The following is a 17703-nucleotide window of genomic DNA, read 5'->3' on the forward strand; positions in this document are numbered from 1 at the left end:
ACTCAGAAGAAACCACTTTTTCACACTTCACAGGATCTACTGGTCCCCCCTCATGATATCCAGGATAAAGGGCGGTGGAGAAGCTAGCTGTCTGAGATGCAGCTGTCAGAATGCAGATGATGTCCATGTATTTGCTTCTTGCTCCAAGATACAAGAATTTTGGAGAAGTGTGGGTAAGACTATCTCCAGGGTCTTCGGTTTCGTTGTGGAGGTAAGCCCATCTCTTATATTATTTGATATTGTTCCTGCATCGGGGGGAGTGCTGGGCCCGACAGGGTTGCGACAAAAATTGGTGTTTTATTTGATACTGCTGGCTAGGAGGGAGATTTGCAAATGATGGCGTCAGACGGAACCTCCCACTTGGAATGCTTGGTGGAACTCTAAGATATTTTAGAACCTTAGATCAGAGAGTAAATACTTATAGAGAAAGGCCAGATATGGGCTTGTTTTGGAATCTATTGGATGACTCTTCTCTTGGATGAGATATACTAGTTTAGGGATAGGATAAGTTCCAATGATTAAAACCTCTGGTCAGCTCAGATTGTGTGTTACATGTACTTCCTGTAAAGAAAATCAGCTGAGAGTGGAACCACCAAGTTATATGCACCAGAGGTGGAACAGGTCGAGTGGGTGCTATAGCTACGGAGGTCATTTGAGGGAAAAAAAAAAAAGCATGTGAATCTGTGAAAGATCCAATGCTGGACAATTAAGCTAAAGCAAAAGTAATGAGGTACTTACAAAGATTACATAGTTACAACTTTTGTTAAGTGGCACACCTGGATAGTCATAGTGCGGTAGGCCTTTGTAAAGAGGGGTTGCGTTTTGGTGGGGAGGGTGATTAAATGTCAGTGATCTTAAGCTCAATAAAATAAGCACTTAAGTCCTGTTTGAAATGAGGGAAGCAGCGCCTAGACTTGAGCTGATTCAAAACAGTGTTCCCAAAGAGGCAGACCACATAACTGGAAAGATCCAATTTGTAATAGACACAGCGGTCTCAGGGTAAAGCTTTGTGATAGAGGTTGGCATATAGTAGTGGCTTTGTGGAAGTATGCCATGATATTAGGTTGGCAGGAGCAGTAATATCAGTATATCTGAAAATATGGGTAAGTAAATTGTAGTGGGCCCTACATTTGGCAGAACACCAACCTAGTAAAATGTGGTAGGTGAATATTGGAAAGGTTGTACATAGATCTGCTGATGAAATTGATGATTTTGTCCAGAGGCCTAAATGGGGAGATCTGTAAAAGAGCTGTAACAGAAATCAAGCTTACTTGCCACTACACACTAATCAGGCATTTTTGCCATGGAAAAGGGAAGATGTGGACATATGTTTCTTGTGTTGAGTAAATGAGGATGAACATGAGAGACTTTGGAGGTGATAAATGATTTGATGTACATACTGGGATTAAATAGTACTGGGATTCTTGTGGCAGGGCAGGGAGACAAGGTATCTGGGTAAAAGGGGATGGAGTAGAGAAGAAGTGGGGAGCATGAGCCAGAGGCTTAAATAATTTCACTATTTCAAGGATTTCAGATTCAGAGAGTGGAGGGCTAAACAATGCCTGGAGCCAGGCAGTGAGGCAAACAGAGATTCAAGACTAAAGAATAGGTGGGTATGAAGAGAAAGAAAATATATTTTTCTTTTCATCTGGGTCAGAGATCTTACTATCAACCTTGTATAGTGGAACTGCACTATTTATGCCAGGTCTTTAGCATACTATTTTAAAAAGGTGATAGATGTTTCCCTATAGGGTTACCTCACCACATCGAATATGTATGTATGTATGTATGTCCTTTCAAAACGGCAGAAACAAGCGCACTCTGTTGGAATTTGGGTCTAAAAGGGTCTATCGGGTTCTGTACGATCATTCAATTAGATTCCCAAAACTGAAATAACAAAAAGCTTTGTGTTTGGGAGATCATTTACCTTCAGCAATTTATGCACAGTAGCAATGCTATGCGCTGAATGACAGTCCATGTAATGCGCCTCCCAGTATATCTTACAGAACCAGAAACACCTTTATATTCTACCTTAAGGACAATTAGCTTCAGAGGACATACAAACTTTGGTCTTGAAAAAGCACAAAGGCATGCATGCCAGAGCAAAACGAAGCAGAACAAAACTGTGAATTAACACTCACAAATCCAGTGTTTACTTTGTAATTTTGGAAATCCTAAAACTAGAAACTGAATACCAATACAAACGTGTTGGCTGTCATCAGTGCACAGATGAGAAGAGAAACTAAAATATAATATGTCACTGAGGGCAGTACCTTAGAGGGAGGACATTGAGCGGGGGAGGAGTTGGTGGCAAGAGTGAAGAGCATTGGGGGACTGAAAAGGAGCAGTTGGAGAGGTAAGAAGAGAACTATTCAAGAGTCTTGTCTGTGATGCCAAAGGAGGTTACTGTCCCTAATACGGTAGGGTAGTTGGCAGGGGAATGATCAAGGATGATACAATTGGAGGAAAGATGGATGTGATCAGCAGAAGTGGTAAACTTTAAAACATTAGTGAGGGCTGTCTTAGCAGAGTTAAAAAGGCAGAAACCAAATTTTAATAGTTCAAGCAAGTGGAAGAAAGAAAGTCAATGTAGAGACACCAAACATAGAATGGCTCTATCCAGGGTTCCCAAATCTTGAGTCTTTTCCATCCTTAGCCTTTGATTAATCTAAAGGTCTGAAGACTTGTGGCCTTTGTCTGCATGTGAGGTTTATGTCCGCTTTCTCTAAATAGACTATCAGTGAATTCAATCTAGAAATAACTATCTTGCGAATATCTTGAACTGTGTGTCTCACTTTCTTCATAGCTACAAACTCCCAAACCCTTCAGCACCACGAAACTTAAGTAGATCCGTTTTTTCTCCAGGGCCTGCAATGCCAGGTTTTGCAGCCGTCAGCACTCTGTTACTTAGTATATGTTGAGGGTGACTCTTATGCCGTGTAGTGCATGTTGTGGGTCTGCCATACTGAACAATGTCCTTAATAACACTAAGGACGTCATTTCCAGAGCTCTCAATGCTGGGGTGTTAATTCCACACTTCCGGAATTAACAATACCGGAGATTCCAACAACTTTTGGGGGATGGTGAATTGACAGGGATTCTAGCATGAACCCTACAAATCTCCTGATGAATGAGTAAATGCTTCCGGAATAGGTCATTGTGGGTTTGAATCAACCAGTATTTCCTTATATAGCTTTTAACAGCCAAAATGTCTGGGTGAAAGGAAACAGACCGCTGGTGCTCCAGAGGATCTCAGAATTCCGAAGGGAAACGGTAACTGTTGTTATTTACTTTTAACAACAATGGAAAACAAAAGTTGGTACTCAACTAGAAGTGCTTACTTCCCCTCTGTTGCTCTGCCTTGTCTGTGGAGACTCGAGCAAGGTGGTAGAATCGCCGCTGGTGGTCTTGCCTGCTGTCTTACTGCCTCTCCCAGGTCCCTACCAACCTGAGGGAGGCGTGAAAACATGGGCAGTGGAATGCCTGTGCCAGCCACCAAATTCCCTTTCCGTGTAGGACACTCATGATTTACTCTGACAATGCATGCTGCACTTACAAGTGGCCGTTGTCATCACATCACAAACTCTGGTCTTGTGAGCGCGAAAAGTGCTGCTTTCGGGCATGAAGGGAGGGCAAAAAAGGTTGAGTGTGAGTGGCATGAGAAGAGGTATTGCAGTATTTTTCTTCAATTTGCGGTAGGTGGTTTATATGCACAGGGTGGTGGTGAAGACTAGGGATTTTTTTTATTTGTTGTGTGGGAGTGGGTAGCAGGAGGCAATGTATTTTGTTTTCATATTTAGTTGGGTAATAGAGTGTTAACGCTGAAGGTTGTGTGCATGGGTGGCAGAATGCCATTTATTTGTTTTTCATTTTGAGTGGTGTAGTGGTGTAGTGGTTAGTAACAGAACACCAGGTATATCAAAGGGCAGTGGGCTAGGGCAGGTGGAGCCTTCCTAATCACTTCTCACCCTCTGCATAGATACTGAAATCAAGAGTAGACGATCGGGGCAACACAACATTGTAGAAACCTGAATAACGGGAATGGTTTCACCTCGGGGTTACGAGAGACATAACTGACAATTCGAGCTTCCCTGTTGTTGTCTTTTTTATGTCTCTCCAAAACCTTTGGTGAAAAACATCTGTTATTAACGCTAGTTATAGTTCTGTCTATTTTTAAGTACAATATGTGACACACTGTTCTAATCACGACCAAAGCTCGGTCGCCATGTGAAGACTCTTCAGGCCATACTGTCCTGCAATAAACCGTAGGTCCTCTTCTGACTGCCTCCTTACCATCCATGCATCTACAAGCCTTAAAGGGGTGGATATACATCCTCATTACTCGAGCCTGAGCTTTGGAATCCACTTCCATTTGAAATCAGATCGAGAGGCGATGACCTATGTTTCTGGTGGAACCTTAAGATTTTTCTATTCTTTTCCTCAGTTTCCCATAACTAACTCGGTTTTCGTGTCCACCCGGAGCTCATGGTATTAGTGCCAGAACACTCAATTTCAAGGTAGCAGCTAAACTTACTAAACAAATAAATGAGTTCCTTTTTAAATTGTTGTATTCCTTCAAGTGGAGCAGGCAGTGAATGGAGCTTGTCTCTTAAGTGGACTATTTTGTCTTCCACAAACATTCAACAAGAGGGACCACACAAAGTAATTCAGCTCTTTCATTTCATTGTTCACTTTATCGTCAATTTAAGAGCTTCTATGGGGAAGGCAAAGAAGAGTGCTTTATTACAAGAAGACATGGGCTGAGGTTATGATCCAGTGAAAACATGGTGTACAAAAATGCAACCCTATATTCTTTATTTTGTAAAGTAGAATTGCTAAGACATTCAGAGGGTAAATAGCTTTCAAGATGGCTGGGAACATGGCAGGGCTTTGGTGAATGGGGGCCTGCTGTGGTGACTGAAAATTATATTTAGTCAGGGTCCTCAAGAAACAGTCGCCGCTTTGTACAGCCCTCAACAGATGGATAACTTATAACAGGCCATCACCTGGCCCCAATATTCTCAGTATTGTATCACTTTCTCGCCATGTCCTACCTTTATATACTTCGTAAAATCCTGGAAGTGAGTGCATTGTACAAATGCTTATGATATAATGAAGCAAAAAAAAAGCATGAGGGGTAAGATCTATAGAATGGAAAACCTACCCCAAAGTTGGTGATGGCGGTATCAATCTGTTTACTGAACACATTGATGGTGGCCTGCTTGCGCTCAATCAAGAGGACCCTCTTGGCGATCTCATTCTGGCTGTGGGTGATCAGCTGGTTGATGTCCTGCATTTCCTTGTCAAGGTCGTCAAGCGTCTTCCTCAGCATGTGCAGCCGGGCATTGACTTGAGTCACCTCCAGGGCCATCTGTGCTGTTTCATTCTCAATTTTAGAAATATCTGCCTCCTAAAAAAAGACATGAAATGCTAGGGTAAGAATGGACATGATGAAGCGATATTCTAAATGTTACAGCATAATCACCACATGTGCTAACGTGTTCAGAGGAAAGGGCATTTGAATCTACAATCCCCCATTTAGTTTCACAAATATACACCTGATTTTCCTTCTAAAAAGTCAGTAAGTAAAAAAAGAAGTTTGATTTTCTTACCTATCTTATACCACTTCGATCTTCTGCCCTAATCTACAATTCTGCTTTTATAATTACTTGCTTAGCATTTCGGTTTAAACCCCCCCACAAATAGATTCTTTATTTACACACCAGAAACACCATCAAGATATCCTCTTATTATAATATAATATTTAATATATATTGTAATGCCTAACAAGAAAGTAAATTTCTTCGGAAAATTACCTCTCCATAAGTTACAAAAGTTTCCAGAATTCCCTTCTCCATCTTGTGCTTAAACAGACAAAACCCCAAACTTTATCACCAGAACCTTAACATTATCCTATCTTAAAATCTGTAACATGTTCAACACTTCTAAACCTCAAATTTCCTCACTGTGAGTGGCTTGTTTTGCTAGCTATTTAGAGCACGTCCCCTTGAGGAACCTTGGACATCCCTGATCCTTGTGGGAAAAGCAGAGTGGAGGTTCAGGAAACATCTGCCTGAAACAAGCCATCTCCATTAACAGTACCTGACTTTCACTTTACTATTATATGGATTTTGTCAGACCCTGTTCAGAGGGCCACAAGCAAGCAGAGGTTACTGGCCGCAACTGTGGGGGTTGATGCCTTTTACTCCTGATTTCCCTGGGCCCAATCTACTATGGATCCTGAGCAACTGGTCCATGCCAGGTGTGGTAGCTTAATGAACTAATGGGTACACTGTAGGAGCCAGTGTTTGACCTCATGGTCACAAGTACACTCTGCCTTTCACCCTGCTGAGGTTGATAAAATGAGTACCACTGAATTGGGTAACAATAAACATCTGTTATTCAGCGCAAAGATGCCCTGGCTGAATGTGCACTTTACAAATACACATGTTATTTGTTATGTTAAGTAACCACTCAGCACTTGACTTTCATTGATAGTGAGGGTCGAGTAGTCCAAGGCTTCTCGGGGGGAGGAGGTAGATAAGGGGGGTTAACACAGGCCCACAATTCAAAATACATGTAGCAGAAGCAACCAAAATTCTTGCTTTTATGAAAAAAGGAATATTTATATACAATCAAAGTAAAATACAATATTCACAGAAAATAGGCACAGTCCCCTGAAGTCAGTGCGTTAGTGTTTCTTAGCCGGGTCCCGGAGCCCCTCTTCCTTCAAGCTAGTGGTAATGGCTATTCCCAATTCGCTACAGGGGACTATTTAAAGTGAAAAGTGTTCCAGCGCCGAAGTGCTATCTGGCAAGCAAGTTCACCCTGGGCTGCCTGGGCCGAAAATAAGTGTTACCCGCACCAGCAGGATCGAAGTCTCTGACTGTTCCCCCTTCATGGGTGGTGAAGCTGCAGTGACTGTCTCTAGTAAGTCCTTCACATGCTGCAGTCGGGTCTCCTTAAGTTCCTTACACACAGTCCTGCAGTGGCGGGGGGAGGGGATTCTTAACGATTCTCTAATGTTTAAAAAGTTCTGTGGTTCCTCCCACAGGTGAGGGGGCTGGAGATGTGATGATCCTCAGTCAAGTCTCAGGACCGCTAGGGTTTCAAGGTGTCCATGTTCCTCCGTCGAGGGTCTTAACCAGACCACACTTCTTGCTTGGTCCAGGTAGCTCCCTCTGGCATTCTGGGTAGCAATTCCTCTATTGGCACACCAGCAAACGTCATGGCAGCCTCACCTGGCAGCTTGATACTGCATATGGGCTACAGCCCTATCGGTACGCCAGCAATCTTCAGCAGCCCCATCTGGCATATGGGATAGCCGACTTGATACAGTACACGCCATATGGCCCCTTTGGTGCAGCTATGGTCACGGCTCACTTCACGGCAGCCCTCCTCTGGCACACGGGCAACGAGTCAATCGGTGCAACAGTTATTTTCTCATACCTTGCTACGGGGATCCACTAACCAGGATCCTCAAATGGACCTCTCCCCCTCCATCACTCTCTTCTCCTCACAAGGCACAGTAGTCTTGGCAAGCAGTAAGGCATTGGTTTTCCAGGCTCCAGGGCAAGTCGTCATGGATTCCCTGGGCGATATTCCTTCAACCAGTAGCAGCCCAGTCCTGGTCAAAGACATATGTCTTGCAATGTTTCTTCTCCTCACAAAGCCCGACTGGCTGCTAGGTCATTGACAATTTTTGGGGTCTAAAGCTCCCATTTTTATAGTCAACTTCCCAACACCAAATGTGATTTACAGTCTGAGTCTTTGAAGGTTAAGTTGGGGTTCTGCTTCCTTTTGATGTGCCCTCTCCTCTGTTTTGATTTTCTCCCCAAAACAGCTTGTTACAGCAGGAACAACTCCAAATCTGATAACCCCACAAAACAGGCCATTGGAGTGACTAGAGGTTCACACCTGGATGTCAGCCACAGTGATATGTGTATCAAAAGGTTTTCCCAGGGCCTCAGCCCTACTCTGTATGATTCTGTTGTCAGACTCTTCACCTTCCTGGGATGTGCATAGGACCCTTTCCAGTGACCTCTCCAGTACACTTTAGAGGTGCTTTTTGATTCAGGGAAAGACGGGCTCTCCCTTCCTCCAGTGTGTCCCACCCAGCATACATTAATGCAGCAAGACAAAAATCTTTTTGAGGGATTCCTCTACCTTCTCTTCTCATGTTTCTTCAATCAGCCCTGGGTCTACAAAATGGAGCCAGAATATTCTATGTATTTTACTGTTCACAGGCACACATACACCCAGCGCATGCATAAAGCACACACACACTGCCCAGCCCCACATCCTTCATTTATTGTACCCTTCACAAGCACACATACACCCAGCATATACATATAGCATGCATGCAGGCACTGCACAGCACTACATCTTTTATGTAGTGTCCCACTCACAGGCACAAAAACACCCAACACATGCAGATAATATACATGCGTTGCAGAGTACGGCATTATCCCTGTACTGTACAATTCACAGACACACATACACCCAGGGCATGGATACCACACATCCACTGCACAGCATTACACACCATACCGAGGTAGTCCAAAGGTGAGCTAAGGACACAGCAGCACAACTTTAAATTAGTGAGCCTGTAGGCCTCACTCCAATGACATAGGTAAAAAGAACATATTAACTCCTACTAAACACTACACGGCATGCTGGCACCACTGTGCTCGTGCTGCTTAGCTCCTGATAAAGGAAGTAGTGTTTTATCACTATGAGGGCCACAAAAAAATTATCAGTGGGACAGACCTATGTCATGGTGAACACACACGATCCCTGTTCACCTAGGACAACAGAAATCAGCATTAGGGATCCAGACATATGTACAGTTGGGTCACTCAGGGCAAGGGTGTACGTGCATCAAAACGCGAGAGACTTGTTCGTCCAAACAGTTTTACGTTATGTTCATGCAAACTATTGAGGGTTAACTAGGACAGAGCAGTAGCCTTTCCTCCTCCTGGTTGCCAGGGTCATAAATGCAATTCCAGGAAAATGAAATAAAAAGGTCTGTTTGTTTTCTGTAGTTTTACCGTCCTTGCCATTTCTAGCATCTACAGCAGCAAAGGCTATTGAGTTGTAAGCTCACAAGAACGGTTCAACCCTGTCATCAACAGTGGGCAATTTTTCGAGATTTCCATTCTGCTCCCCCTGGCATCTTTGTGAATCAACAAATAGTTGGCTTACCTTCGGTAATACTCTAGCTGGGAGAGACTTTATCTAGCCACAGATTCCTTACCTTAGAACTATCCCTAGGCATCAGACAGGATCTGGAAATTTTGCATGGGTAACAGCCCTGTGCGCCAGCAGTTAGAATCCAGTGCCTCCATGTGTCCGTTTCTTATCGCGACTTTCCAAGCCAGGAGTGCGTAGCCACAAAGAACACAGACCACTTGGGTGGAAAACTAGGGCCCTGAAAGGGGAACAGCCCTGTCCCTAGAAATCCATTCACAGAGCAAGTAGATTGGGTGGGTCGGTAAGGAATCTGTGGCTAGATAGAGTCTCAACCAGATAAGGCATAACTGAAATAAAGTAACTTTTTAATCTAAATGAGACTTCTAGCCTCATATTCCTTACCTTATAATAGATACCCAAGCAATACCTCCCCGAGTGTGTGTCTGTGAAACTGTTTCACATGATAAAGTCCTGTAGGACCTAACGAGCAAAGTGCTCGTGCCTACTGTCAAGGCAGTAATGCTTTGTGAACGTATGTGGAGAAGCCCATGTTGCTGTCTGGCAGATATCCAGGACTGGAACTCTGTATGCTAAAGCAGTGGTTGTAGCCTTAGCTATGGTGTAATGAGCACGCGAACCCTTAGGAGGTTGCTTCTTGGCCAATGTGTAGCAGATCTTAATGCAAAGTACAATCCATCGGGGGATGATCTGTTTCTGTATGGCCTTCCCCATCTCCACTCCAACATTCCCCACGAAGAGTTAGTTGTACACCCAGAGCTCTTTTGTACAGTCAAGGTAGTATGACAGCAGTCTTTTAGGGCCCAGTCAGTGAAGTCTCTCCTCTTCCTTAGAGAGATGTGGCAGAGCATAAAAGATATGCAGAGTGATGGACTGGCCTACATGAAAGGGAGTGACAAGTTTCTGCAGGAAGGAAGCTCTAGTGCGAAGAACAAGCATATTCAGGTACAGGGGCTTGGATTGCAAAGTCTAATGCTCACTGATCCTCCAGGCAGATGTTATTGCCACTAGGAATGCTGTCTTGATGGTAAAGATCCTTAGAGGACAGTTGTACAATTATTCAAAGAGAGCGCACATGAGAAAAGTTAGCACTAGATTAAAGTCCCACTGAGGCATGATGAACAAGGGTGAAGAAGGAAATGTGTTGCAGCCTTTCAAAAACCCATTTACAACAGGGGATTTAAACAGGGATGGCTGAGCTGACAACTGCAAAAAAGGCTGAGATGGCAGAAAGATGGCCTTTAAAGTGCCCAAAGTTGAGCCCTGCTGGGCAAGAGAAAGATAAAGAGAAGGACCTGAGTGACAGGAGCAGAAAGAGGGTCAAACTATTTCTCTGCACACCATGCTAAGAACTTGCCCCGACAGCAGGCATATAATGTTTGGGTGGAGGGACGCCTGGCTGCCAAGACAACATTGCAGACTTCGGGTGGAAGGTCAAAAGCTGTCATCTATCACTGCCCAATCTCCACGCATGAATGCGAAGCATTGACTGGCTCAGGTGGAGAAGTCTACCCTGCTGCTGCAACAGAAGATCCTCCCGAAGGGGTACCTGATTGGAGGACCAATGGCCATGCTCAACAGCTCGGAATACCAGACTCTCCAGGCCCAGTCTGGAGCCACAAGGATGACTTGGGCCCAGTCATTCCTGATCTACTTGAGAAGTCTGGGCACGAGTGGTATGGGTGGAAAAACGTACAGGAGACCTGGGCTCCACTCGAGATGGAAAGCATCTCTGAGCTGAGGCCAGCCTTAGAAACTCCAGCATGCAAAACTCTGGACGTTGCGCATTCTGTGTGATGTTGAACAGATCTAACCAAGGCTGTCCCCACTTCTGAAAAAGACCTTGCAGCACCTCCAAATGGTGATGCCATTTATGATTCACTAGGCACCTTGGGCTGAGTTTGTCTGCCAGAGAGCTTGTCAGGTGTTGAACCACAAGGTGTATGTCCTGACGTTCCTGCCATGTCCAGAGACACCGGGCCTTTTGACAATGGGACCACGACCGCATCTCGCCCTGTTTGTTGGAGTACCACATGGCGGTGTTGTTGTCTGTGAACCCCACCACTAGCCGTCCCTTGATGGAGGGTAGGAAGGCTTTCAAAGCCAGCCGCATCATCCGGCGCTCCAGTAGGTGGATGTTGAGTTTGAATTCCACCGGAGACCAGAGACTTCTGATCTCCATCTCTCCCAGATGGCCACCCCATCCCAGGAGTGGCACTTCAGTCACTAGCATCAGATCTGGTTGGGGAAGGGAGAAGAGTCTCCCAATGACTCAATTGTGGTTCGTTAACCACCATTGCACATCTTTTGCAGTTCCTTCTGAGATCTGTACCATGTTGGAGAGATTTCCTGATGCTGCGCTCACTGTACCTTCAAGTCCCATTGCAGAGCCCGCATATGCCAGTGGGCATGCGTTACAAGCAGGATGCAGGAGGCCATGAGGCCTATCAGCCTCAGTCTCACCGAAACCCAGGATAGAGGTTGAAATATTGGTTTCAGAGCCTGAATATCTTGAATTTGCCGTTCAAGAGAATAGGCCCAAAAGTGCACAGTGTCCAGAACAGCTCTGATGAAAGGGAGCATCTGAAAGGGATTCAGGTGTGAGTTAGGCACGTTGATAGTGAACCCCAGAGAGTGCAGGAGGTCTAACGTAGTCTGGAGGTGAGAGATGACTGCCAACCTTCAGCTGCCAGTCGTCAAGATTGGGGAAGACTGCTACCTCTGATTGTTGCAGATGAGCTGAACCCACCACCATCACCTTGGTGAACACCTGAGGGGTACTGGTAAGGCCAAAAGTGAATACAGCGAACTGAATATACTTGTCGCCCGCTGTGAACAGCAACTGGTCCTTCATCAGCCTGTTGCAAGTGGGTGGCATGGGTGGAGGGGTACTTGATTGGAAAATAAGAACCCCGAGCACAGTGTATTTAAACTGAGGTTGGCATGTAAACTCTAGACTAACTTGCTATACATATAGACAAGACATAAGTACTGTTATACATGACATATGAATAGTTTATTATTTTCTTTTGGATATACTTGTATCTTTTTCAAATAGAAAATATTTTTTATATAAATATGCAAACAATGATAAATAGATTTACACTCTTAATAATATTCTGTGAACCGCATGTATGCTTTTACTTGAACATTTCCTTAAACAGTAGATACATTTCAATTGATTTCATGACTGTTTATATCAAATAACACCATTATCTAAATTTTCAGTTCATTTACATACAGACCTTTGTTCCTTATTTTTGATTTTCTATATATTTAAAAAAAGAGATGTGCAAAGAAGCTCATAAATCACAAATAGCTTAATGTACAGAAACTGGCGGTTTGTTTCAAAACAACGCGTTTCGGCTAGGTATTCATCGGGATCACCATCGCAGTGGTTACTCGTTTGCGTGAAGATGACACATTACTGGAGCAGAAATAAGTATATCATTTTTCTTGATATACATTAACTGTTATGAAAGAGTAAAAAGGGCACTGTTGTAAGCTCCTAATATACTGTTCTATTTTAGGCTATAGCTCTACTTTAATTATAAATGAGTACCTTTTTATTAAAAACTTTTTTGTTTTAGTTTTCGGACCACTGAGTAGTTCATATGGAAATTCTTCTAACAATGCTTGTTATGAACTTGCTACCTGAGAAACTTGAAGACTGAAGACAGCAATAGCTTTTCTTAAAATCTTCTTTTCTGGCCACTATGTGGTAATCATGTAAGATTCATGTGATGGTACTCTTTATAAAGATGCTGTTCGGGATACTTATAACCTCTCTACAATGATTCTATCTTGTCGTTTGGAGAGGTCACTCCATATATATCTCCATATGCCTAATAGCATGTAACAATAGCTGCCTTGGTACGTAGGGTGCAGTTGGTCAATATCACAGTCTCATTTTTAGATATTTATTGTGGATCAAGTTTACTTCTCTATACAGATTACTAACATACGGCCATGCGGTGATAACCATCGACCCTGCTCAACCTACACCCGACGCTCAAACCTGGGTGAAGGGGTAGTCACAAAGGGGAGGGAGTAGCCCCTTTGGAAAATCTGGACCTCCAATGGTACTGGTGATGGCATATCCTGCCTCCCACTGGTTGCCCATGATGGTTGGAGGGCAACTAAAGAGGTTTCAAGGTTGTGGCTGGTTGGGAGGGGTGGACTGATTCGTGCTTTGGCTGCCGGTATAGCATCTTCAGCCACGCAAAAGCTAGGACGCTTGCATGCTGTAGTGGCTGGGCGGGTAAAGAAGCGGCTGGAGCCCCTTCCCTGGCCACGAAAGGAGCGAAAGGCTGACTGGGGTTGGCGGGGGCCAAGGAAAGGCCCATGGACCTTGCCGCAGCCCTGCTGTACTTGAAGCACACCAGCACTGAATCCGCCTTGTCTCCAAAGAGACGAGAGCCATCAAAGGGCATGTCCATAAGCGAAGCTTGGACATCCCCTGAAAAGCCAGTCATCCTCAGCCAGTCATGACAGCATAAGGCCATTGACGAAGAAACTGCTCTGCTGAGCGAGTTCGTCATGTCCAGCCCACTTCGAATCATGAACTTGGCTGCATCCCTCCCGTCTGTTATAGCTTGGGAGAGTATGGCCTGGGCCTCCAGTGGTCACCTGCACAACAGAATCCCTCAGTGCATAGAAGTAACGGCCCAATAGGCATGGGGTGTTCACAGACTGCAATGCCAGACTGGTGGAAGAAAACATTTTCTTGCCTAAGGTGTCCAGCCTCTTGGATTCCCTATCTGGTGGGGTGGTATGGGATGTGCCATGATTTACACAGGAAGTGGAGAGTTGGATAACCGAGATCTCCGGGGATAGCGTGTTGTGTGAGGAAACTGCAGGCCCCCAGGGCAACGCGATGGAGGCGGCCAATTGTCCTAGGCACAGGACAGCCTGTGCAGGGTTTGGACCAGGTCCCAAGCAGGACGTTTCGAAGGGCTTTATTAAATGGGAGAAGCGGTTTGGACGGGGTCACTCCCGGATGATGCACCTCTGTCAAGACGTTCGTCGTGACTACCACTGAGGGCAGACTAAGGTCCAAGACCATGGCTGCCCTTCTTATAACCATAGCAAAAGACGCTCCCTCCTCTGTAGCCACGGTAGGAGGAGAGACCATGCCAGTATCTGGGGAGATGTCCAGCTAACTGGCGTCTGCCAATTTCTCACACCCATTCATGTTAGGGTCTAGGGGATGGTATTCTTCAGGGTCCAGTGGCCACTCCCAATCTTCTCCAAGTGCAAGCCCACAGGATAGGGCTGAGGCATGGCTCCATGCCTGCTCCAGTCAGCATCGGAAGACACCCCTCTTGCTCCATGTCAGAGTTGGGGATGAGAATGGGGACAGCACTGCCAGACGGTGTCAGGAGAATCGACATTGGGACCGGTGCCGGGAAAGGCAAATGTGGCATTACCAGCAATGGTCCTGATCCATCTGTGGATCCAAGAGGTGGACTGGCACCAGGGGGGAAACCACCGGCGGGGCATCAGGTGGGCCCCACCCGAATCCATGGGGCTTGAAGGGATGCCAGCATTGGTGGTCTGCCCAAATATAAGATGCATGGCCTCATAATATTAGTGAAGTTAGACAGGGGTTGCTCCATTGTTAATAAACTAAAACTAGTGCCCTAAAGTTACGTATCGGCACAAGTTATAGTTTCTTCAGATAAGTATAACTATAACTGCTGAATTTCTATGGTTGTGTGTGGGTAAAATGTGAACCTAATCATAACGTCCCTGTAACCTTTAGTTTTTTCCAGTGAATTTGTGTGTTTTGTTTAACTTAAAGTAATATATAACTGGATCTGCGGGTACCTGCAGATCCGCGTCCCTGAATATAGAAAGATATATTTCTTTAAAAAACTCCAAAACTACAGCACAGATTTAGAAAAAAATTACAAAACATGCTCTTTCTGGACCAAGAGCGAGCTTTCTGCTAAATCTGGTGTAAATCCATTCAGCGGTTCGGCTTGTAGCTGTGTCTAAAAACTGCAAATTCCCATAGACATTGGATGGGAAAAAATCGTTTTGGGCCCCCTTTTTCTCAACCCCCGCTTGACGAATCACCCGGAACTAAACAAAAAACACTTTGTCTATTGTTAAGTTGGTCATAACTATTAACCTACCTACTGGCTATTACCAGTAGGTGATTTATACATACACTAGCTCTCTGCCTAATTTGGTGTAATTTCATTCAGCGGTTCGGGCTATAGTCGCGTTCAAAATCCTGACCGCCGATAGGATATATATATATATCTCCTATCAGCAGTCGCCGGTAGGTGGTTGTAATTAGGAACTAGTTTCCATTGAAAAAATGTTTTTTGTTTTGCTGATAACTTTGGTGCCGCTTGCTGAATCTTCACAACATTTTTTAAAATGTGTACTTGAACAAGTTTGCACAGCAGGGTTACAAGATTGCACTTCATCCAGACATTATATACGAGCAGAGGGACCCCAAACATGTTGGGAGGCCCCCTTCAATACTATGCAACAGAGGTTACCTCAGACGCATAAAACCAGTTATTGATACAGAGAAGAAAATGCGGGGGCGGCACGGGGGGGTAGGGGTGGAGTGTAAGCCAAGGGGAGAGGCCCATCAAATGGGGGAGAGAAGCTAGGGAAGCAGAGGCGGAACGCCAGCGGGAAGCGCGGGAGAGGTTGCAGGATGATGAGAGTTACAACTTGAGAGGTAAGATACAAATGGACCCCATATGTCAACTGGGCGCGATTTGGCTGGCATTAGGTCCCAGAATTCGGACAGGAGTGTCTGACAATGAGAAACATCCTCCAGCCAAGCGTCAACTTTAGGTACAGGCCTGCGATCCCAGCACATGGAGACCCTACGCCTCGCCAGAACAAGAAGCATCGCAGTCAGGCAGCATCTGGGCAGAATTTCACGAAGCCGAGAAGGCAAAGCAGAGGGAATGGCTGGACCGGCAACGAAGTGATCTCAGAGATAGCGGCACACACCTCACACCATTATGCGGAGATCTGAGGACACAGCCAGGATAGGTGGGTGAAGTCTGCCGCAGCAGCGGAACATCGCAGACACCTGTCGCTGGGGATGAGTCCCATTTTGTGCAGCTGAGCAGGAGGGTAAAGCCTATGCAAATACTTAAAGTGAATAAGGCGCAGTCGGTAAATATAAAAGAATGCTGGCAGGCTGTCCGAGCCAGGGACCTTATCACCGGGCAGGCCGTTAATAGCAGCAAGGATTTCTTCTTTGGAGAAAGGCTCATCAAGGAATTCCCGCTGAAGGTTGCCAAGCCAGAGGAGCTGAAGGGTATCGAATATTGATCGAAAATCTCGCGCAGTGGCACAGTCCCAGCCGTATAAAATTGAGAGTAAAATGCGATGAAACGCGCCTTGATCTCTTCAGAAGTAGTTTTATCCGGACCTCCGTCCCGGAGGACAGTTATATAGGATGCTCCGTGAGGCGAGCGGAGGAGGTTGGCAAGGGTCTTGCCAGGGCGGTCTCCCTCACCGAAGGGCGCGCCCTCGCCTCCCTGCCCAGAAACGCAATCTCTCTGTTGGCCTCGTCAGCGAAGTTGGTGAGCTTCCCCTGGATCTGAGCGAGCGTGTCGGGGTTAGGGTCCAGGGAATGAGAGGAGTCCAGAGCCTGAATCTACGTCTCCAATTTATTCGCGAATAGAGCGTAATACACTGGACTGCTTAGAAATGCATTCCCATGGATTACAGCCTTGAATCCTTCCCAAAGCGTGGAAGGGGAGTCAACAGTGCCCTCGTTAAGCTCAAAATAATTTGAAATTGCGGTTTGTATCTCATCGCAGAAGACCGAGTCCCGCAGCGCTTTAGGGGAAAGCTGCCAAGAGAACGCGCGACGTGGGGTGTGAGAGAGGTGCAGACAGAGGCGAACAGGGGCGTGATATATGCTCAACAGAGGTGAGCCACGCAAATGCGTCCGGAGTGGTAATCCAGAGGTCCAAGCGGGACCAGCAGCCGTAGGAGCCTGTCACGCAAGTGCCTTCACGTGCCTCAGGGCGAGTGTGTCGCCACGCGTCATACAGGGAGTTTTCAGTGAGCATAGAGCTCAATAGTGAAGCTGCGCGCGGATGGGAAGTGTGTGGTCCGGAGCGATCAAGCGTGGTAGACAGCGTAACGTTAAAGTCACTCCCCCAGAGAAGCACAGCGGGGCCCAGTGAGGAGATGTGGTGCCAAATCTGTGCAAAGAAATCCCGGTCATCATTGTTGGGACCGTATAGCGCAGCCAAGGACACCGGTTGGGCCAGGAGGGTGCCGTGCAGGACGACAAAGCGCCTCTCGGGGTCAATGATTACCTGGGAGGTCTGCCAAGGAAGCCCTCTGCGCAGCAGGATAGACACCCCACAGGAATAGTTAGAGTAAGAGGAGGAATGTATTTTGCCCCTGTGCCTGGAGAGGAGTCTGGAAGAGGTAGCGGCCAGCAGGTGGGTCTCCTGTATGAAACAAATGTCTACCTTATGCCGGGTAAGGTAGGCA

At 45.8% G+C, this 17703-nt stretch overlaps 1 protein-coding gene across 1 annotated transcript in view; it reads right to left on the reverse strand.

Moving 5' to 3' along the window:
* CCDC40 (coiled-coil domain 40 molecular ruler complex subunit) overlaps nt 1-17703 on the reverse strand; it is a 708731-nt gene that overhangs the window by 318883 nt on the left and 372145 nt on the right. The window contains exon 14 of the mRNA XM_085617438.1: nt 5165-5410. Within this exon, the coding sequence (XP_085473564.1) occupies nt 5165-5410 (246 nt within the window). The remainder of the gene's footprint in view (nt 1-5164; nt 5411-17703) is intronic.

This window comes from Triturus cristatus, chromosome 7 (assembly GCF_964204655.1).
Source record: "Triturus cristatus chromosome 7, aTriCri1.1, whole genome shotgun sequence".
In the NCBI taxonomy this organism is placed as follows: Eukaryota; Metazoa; Chordata; class Amphibia; order Caudata; family Salamandridae; genus Triturus; species Triturus cristatus.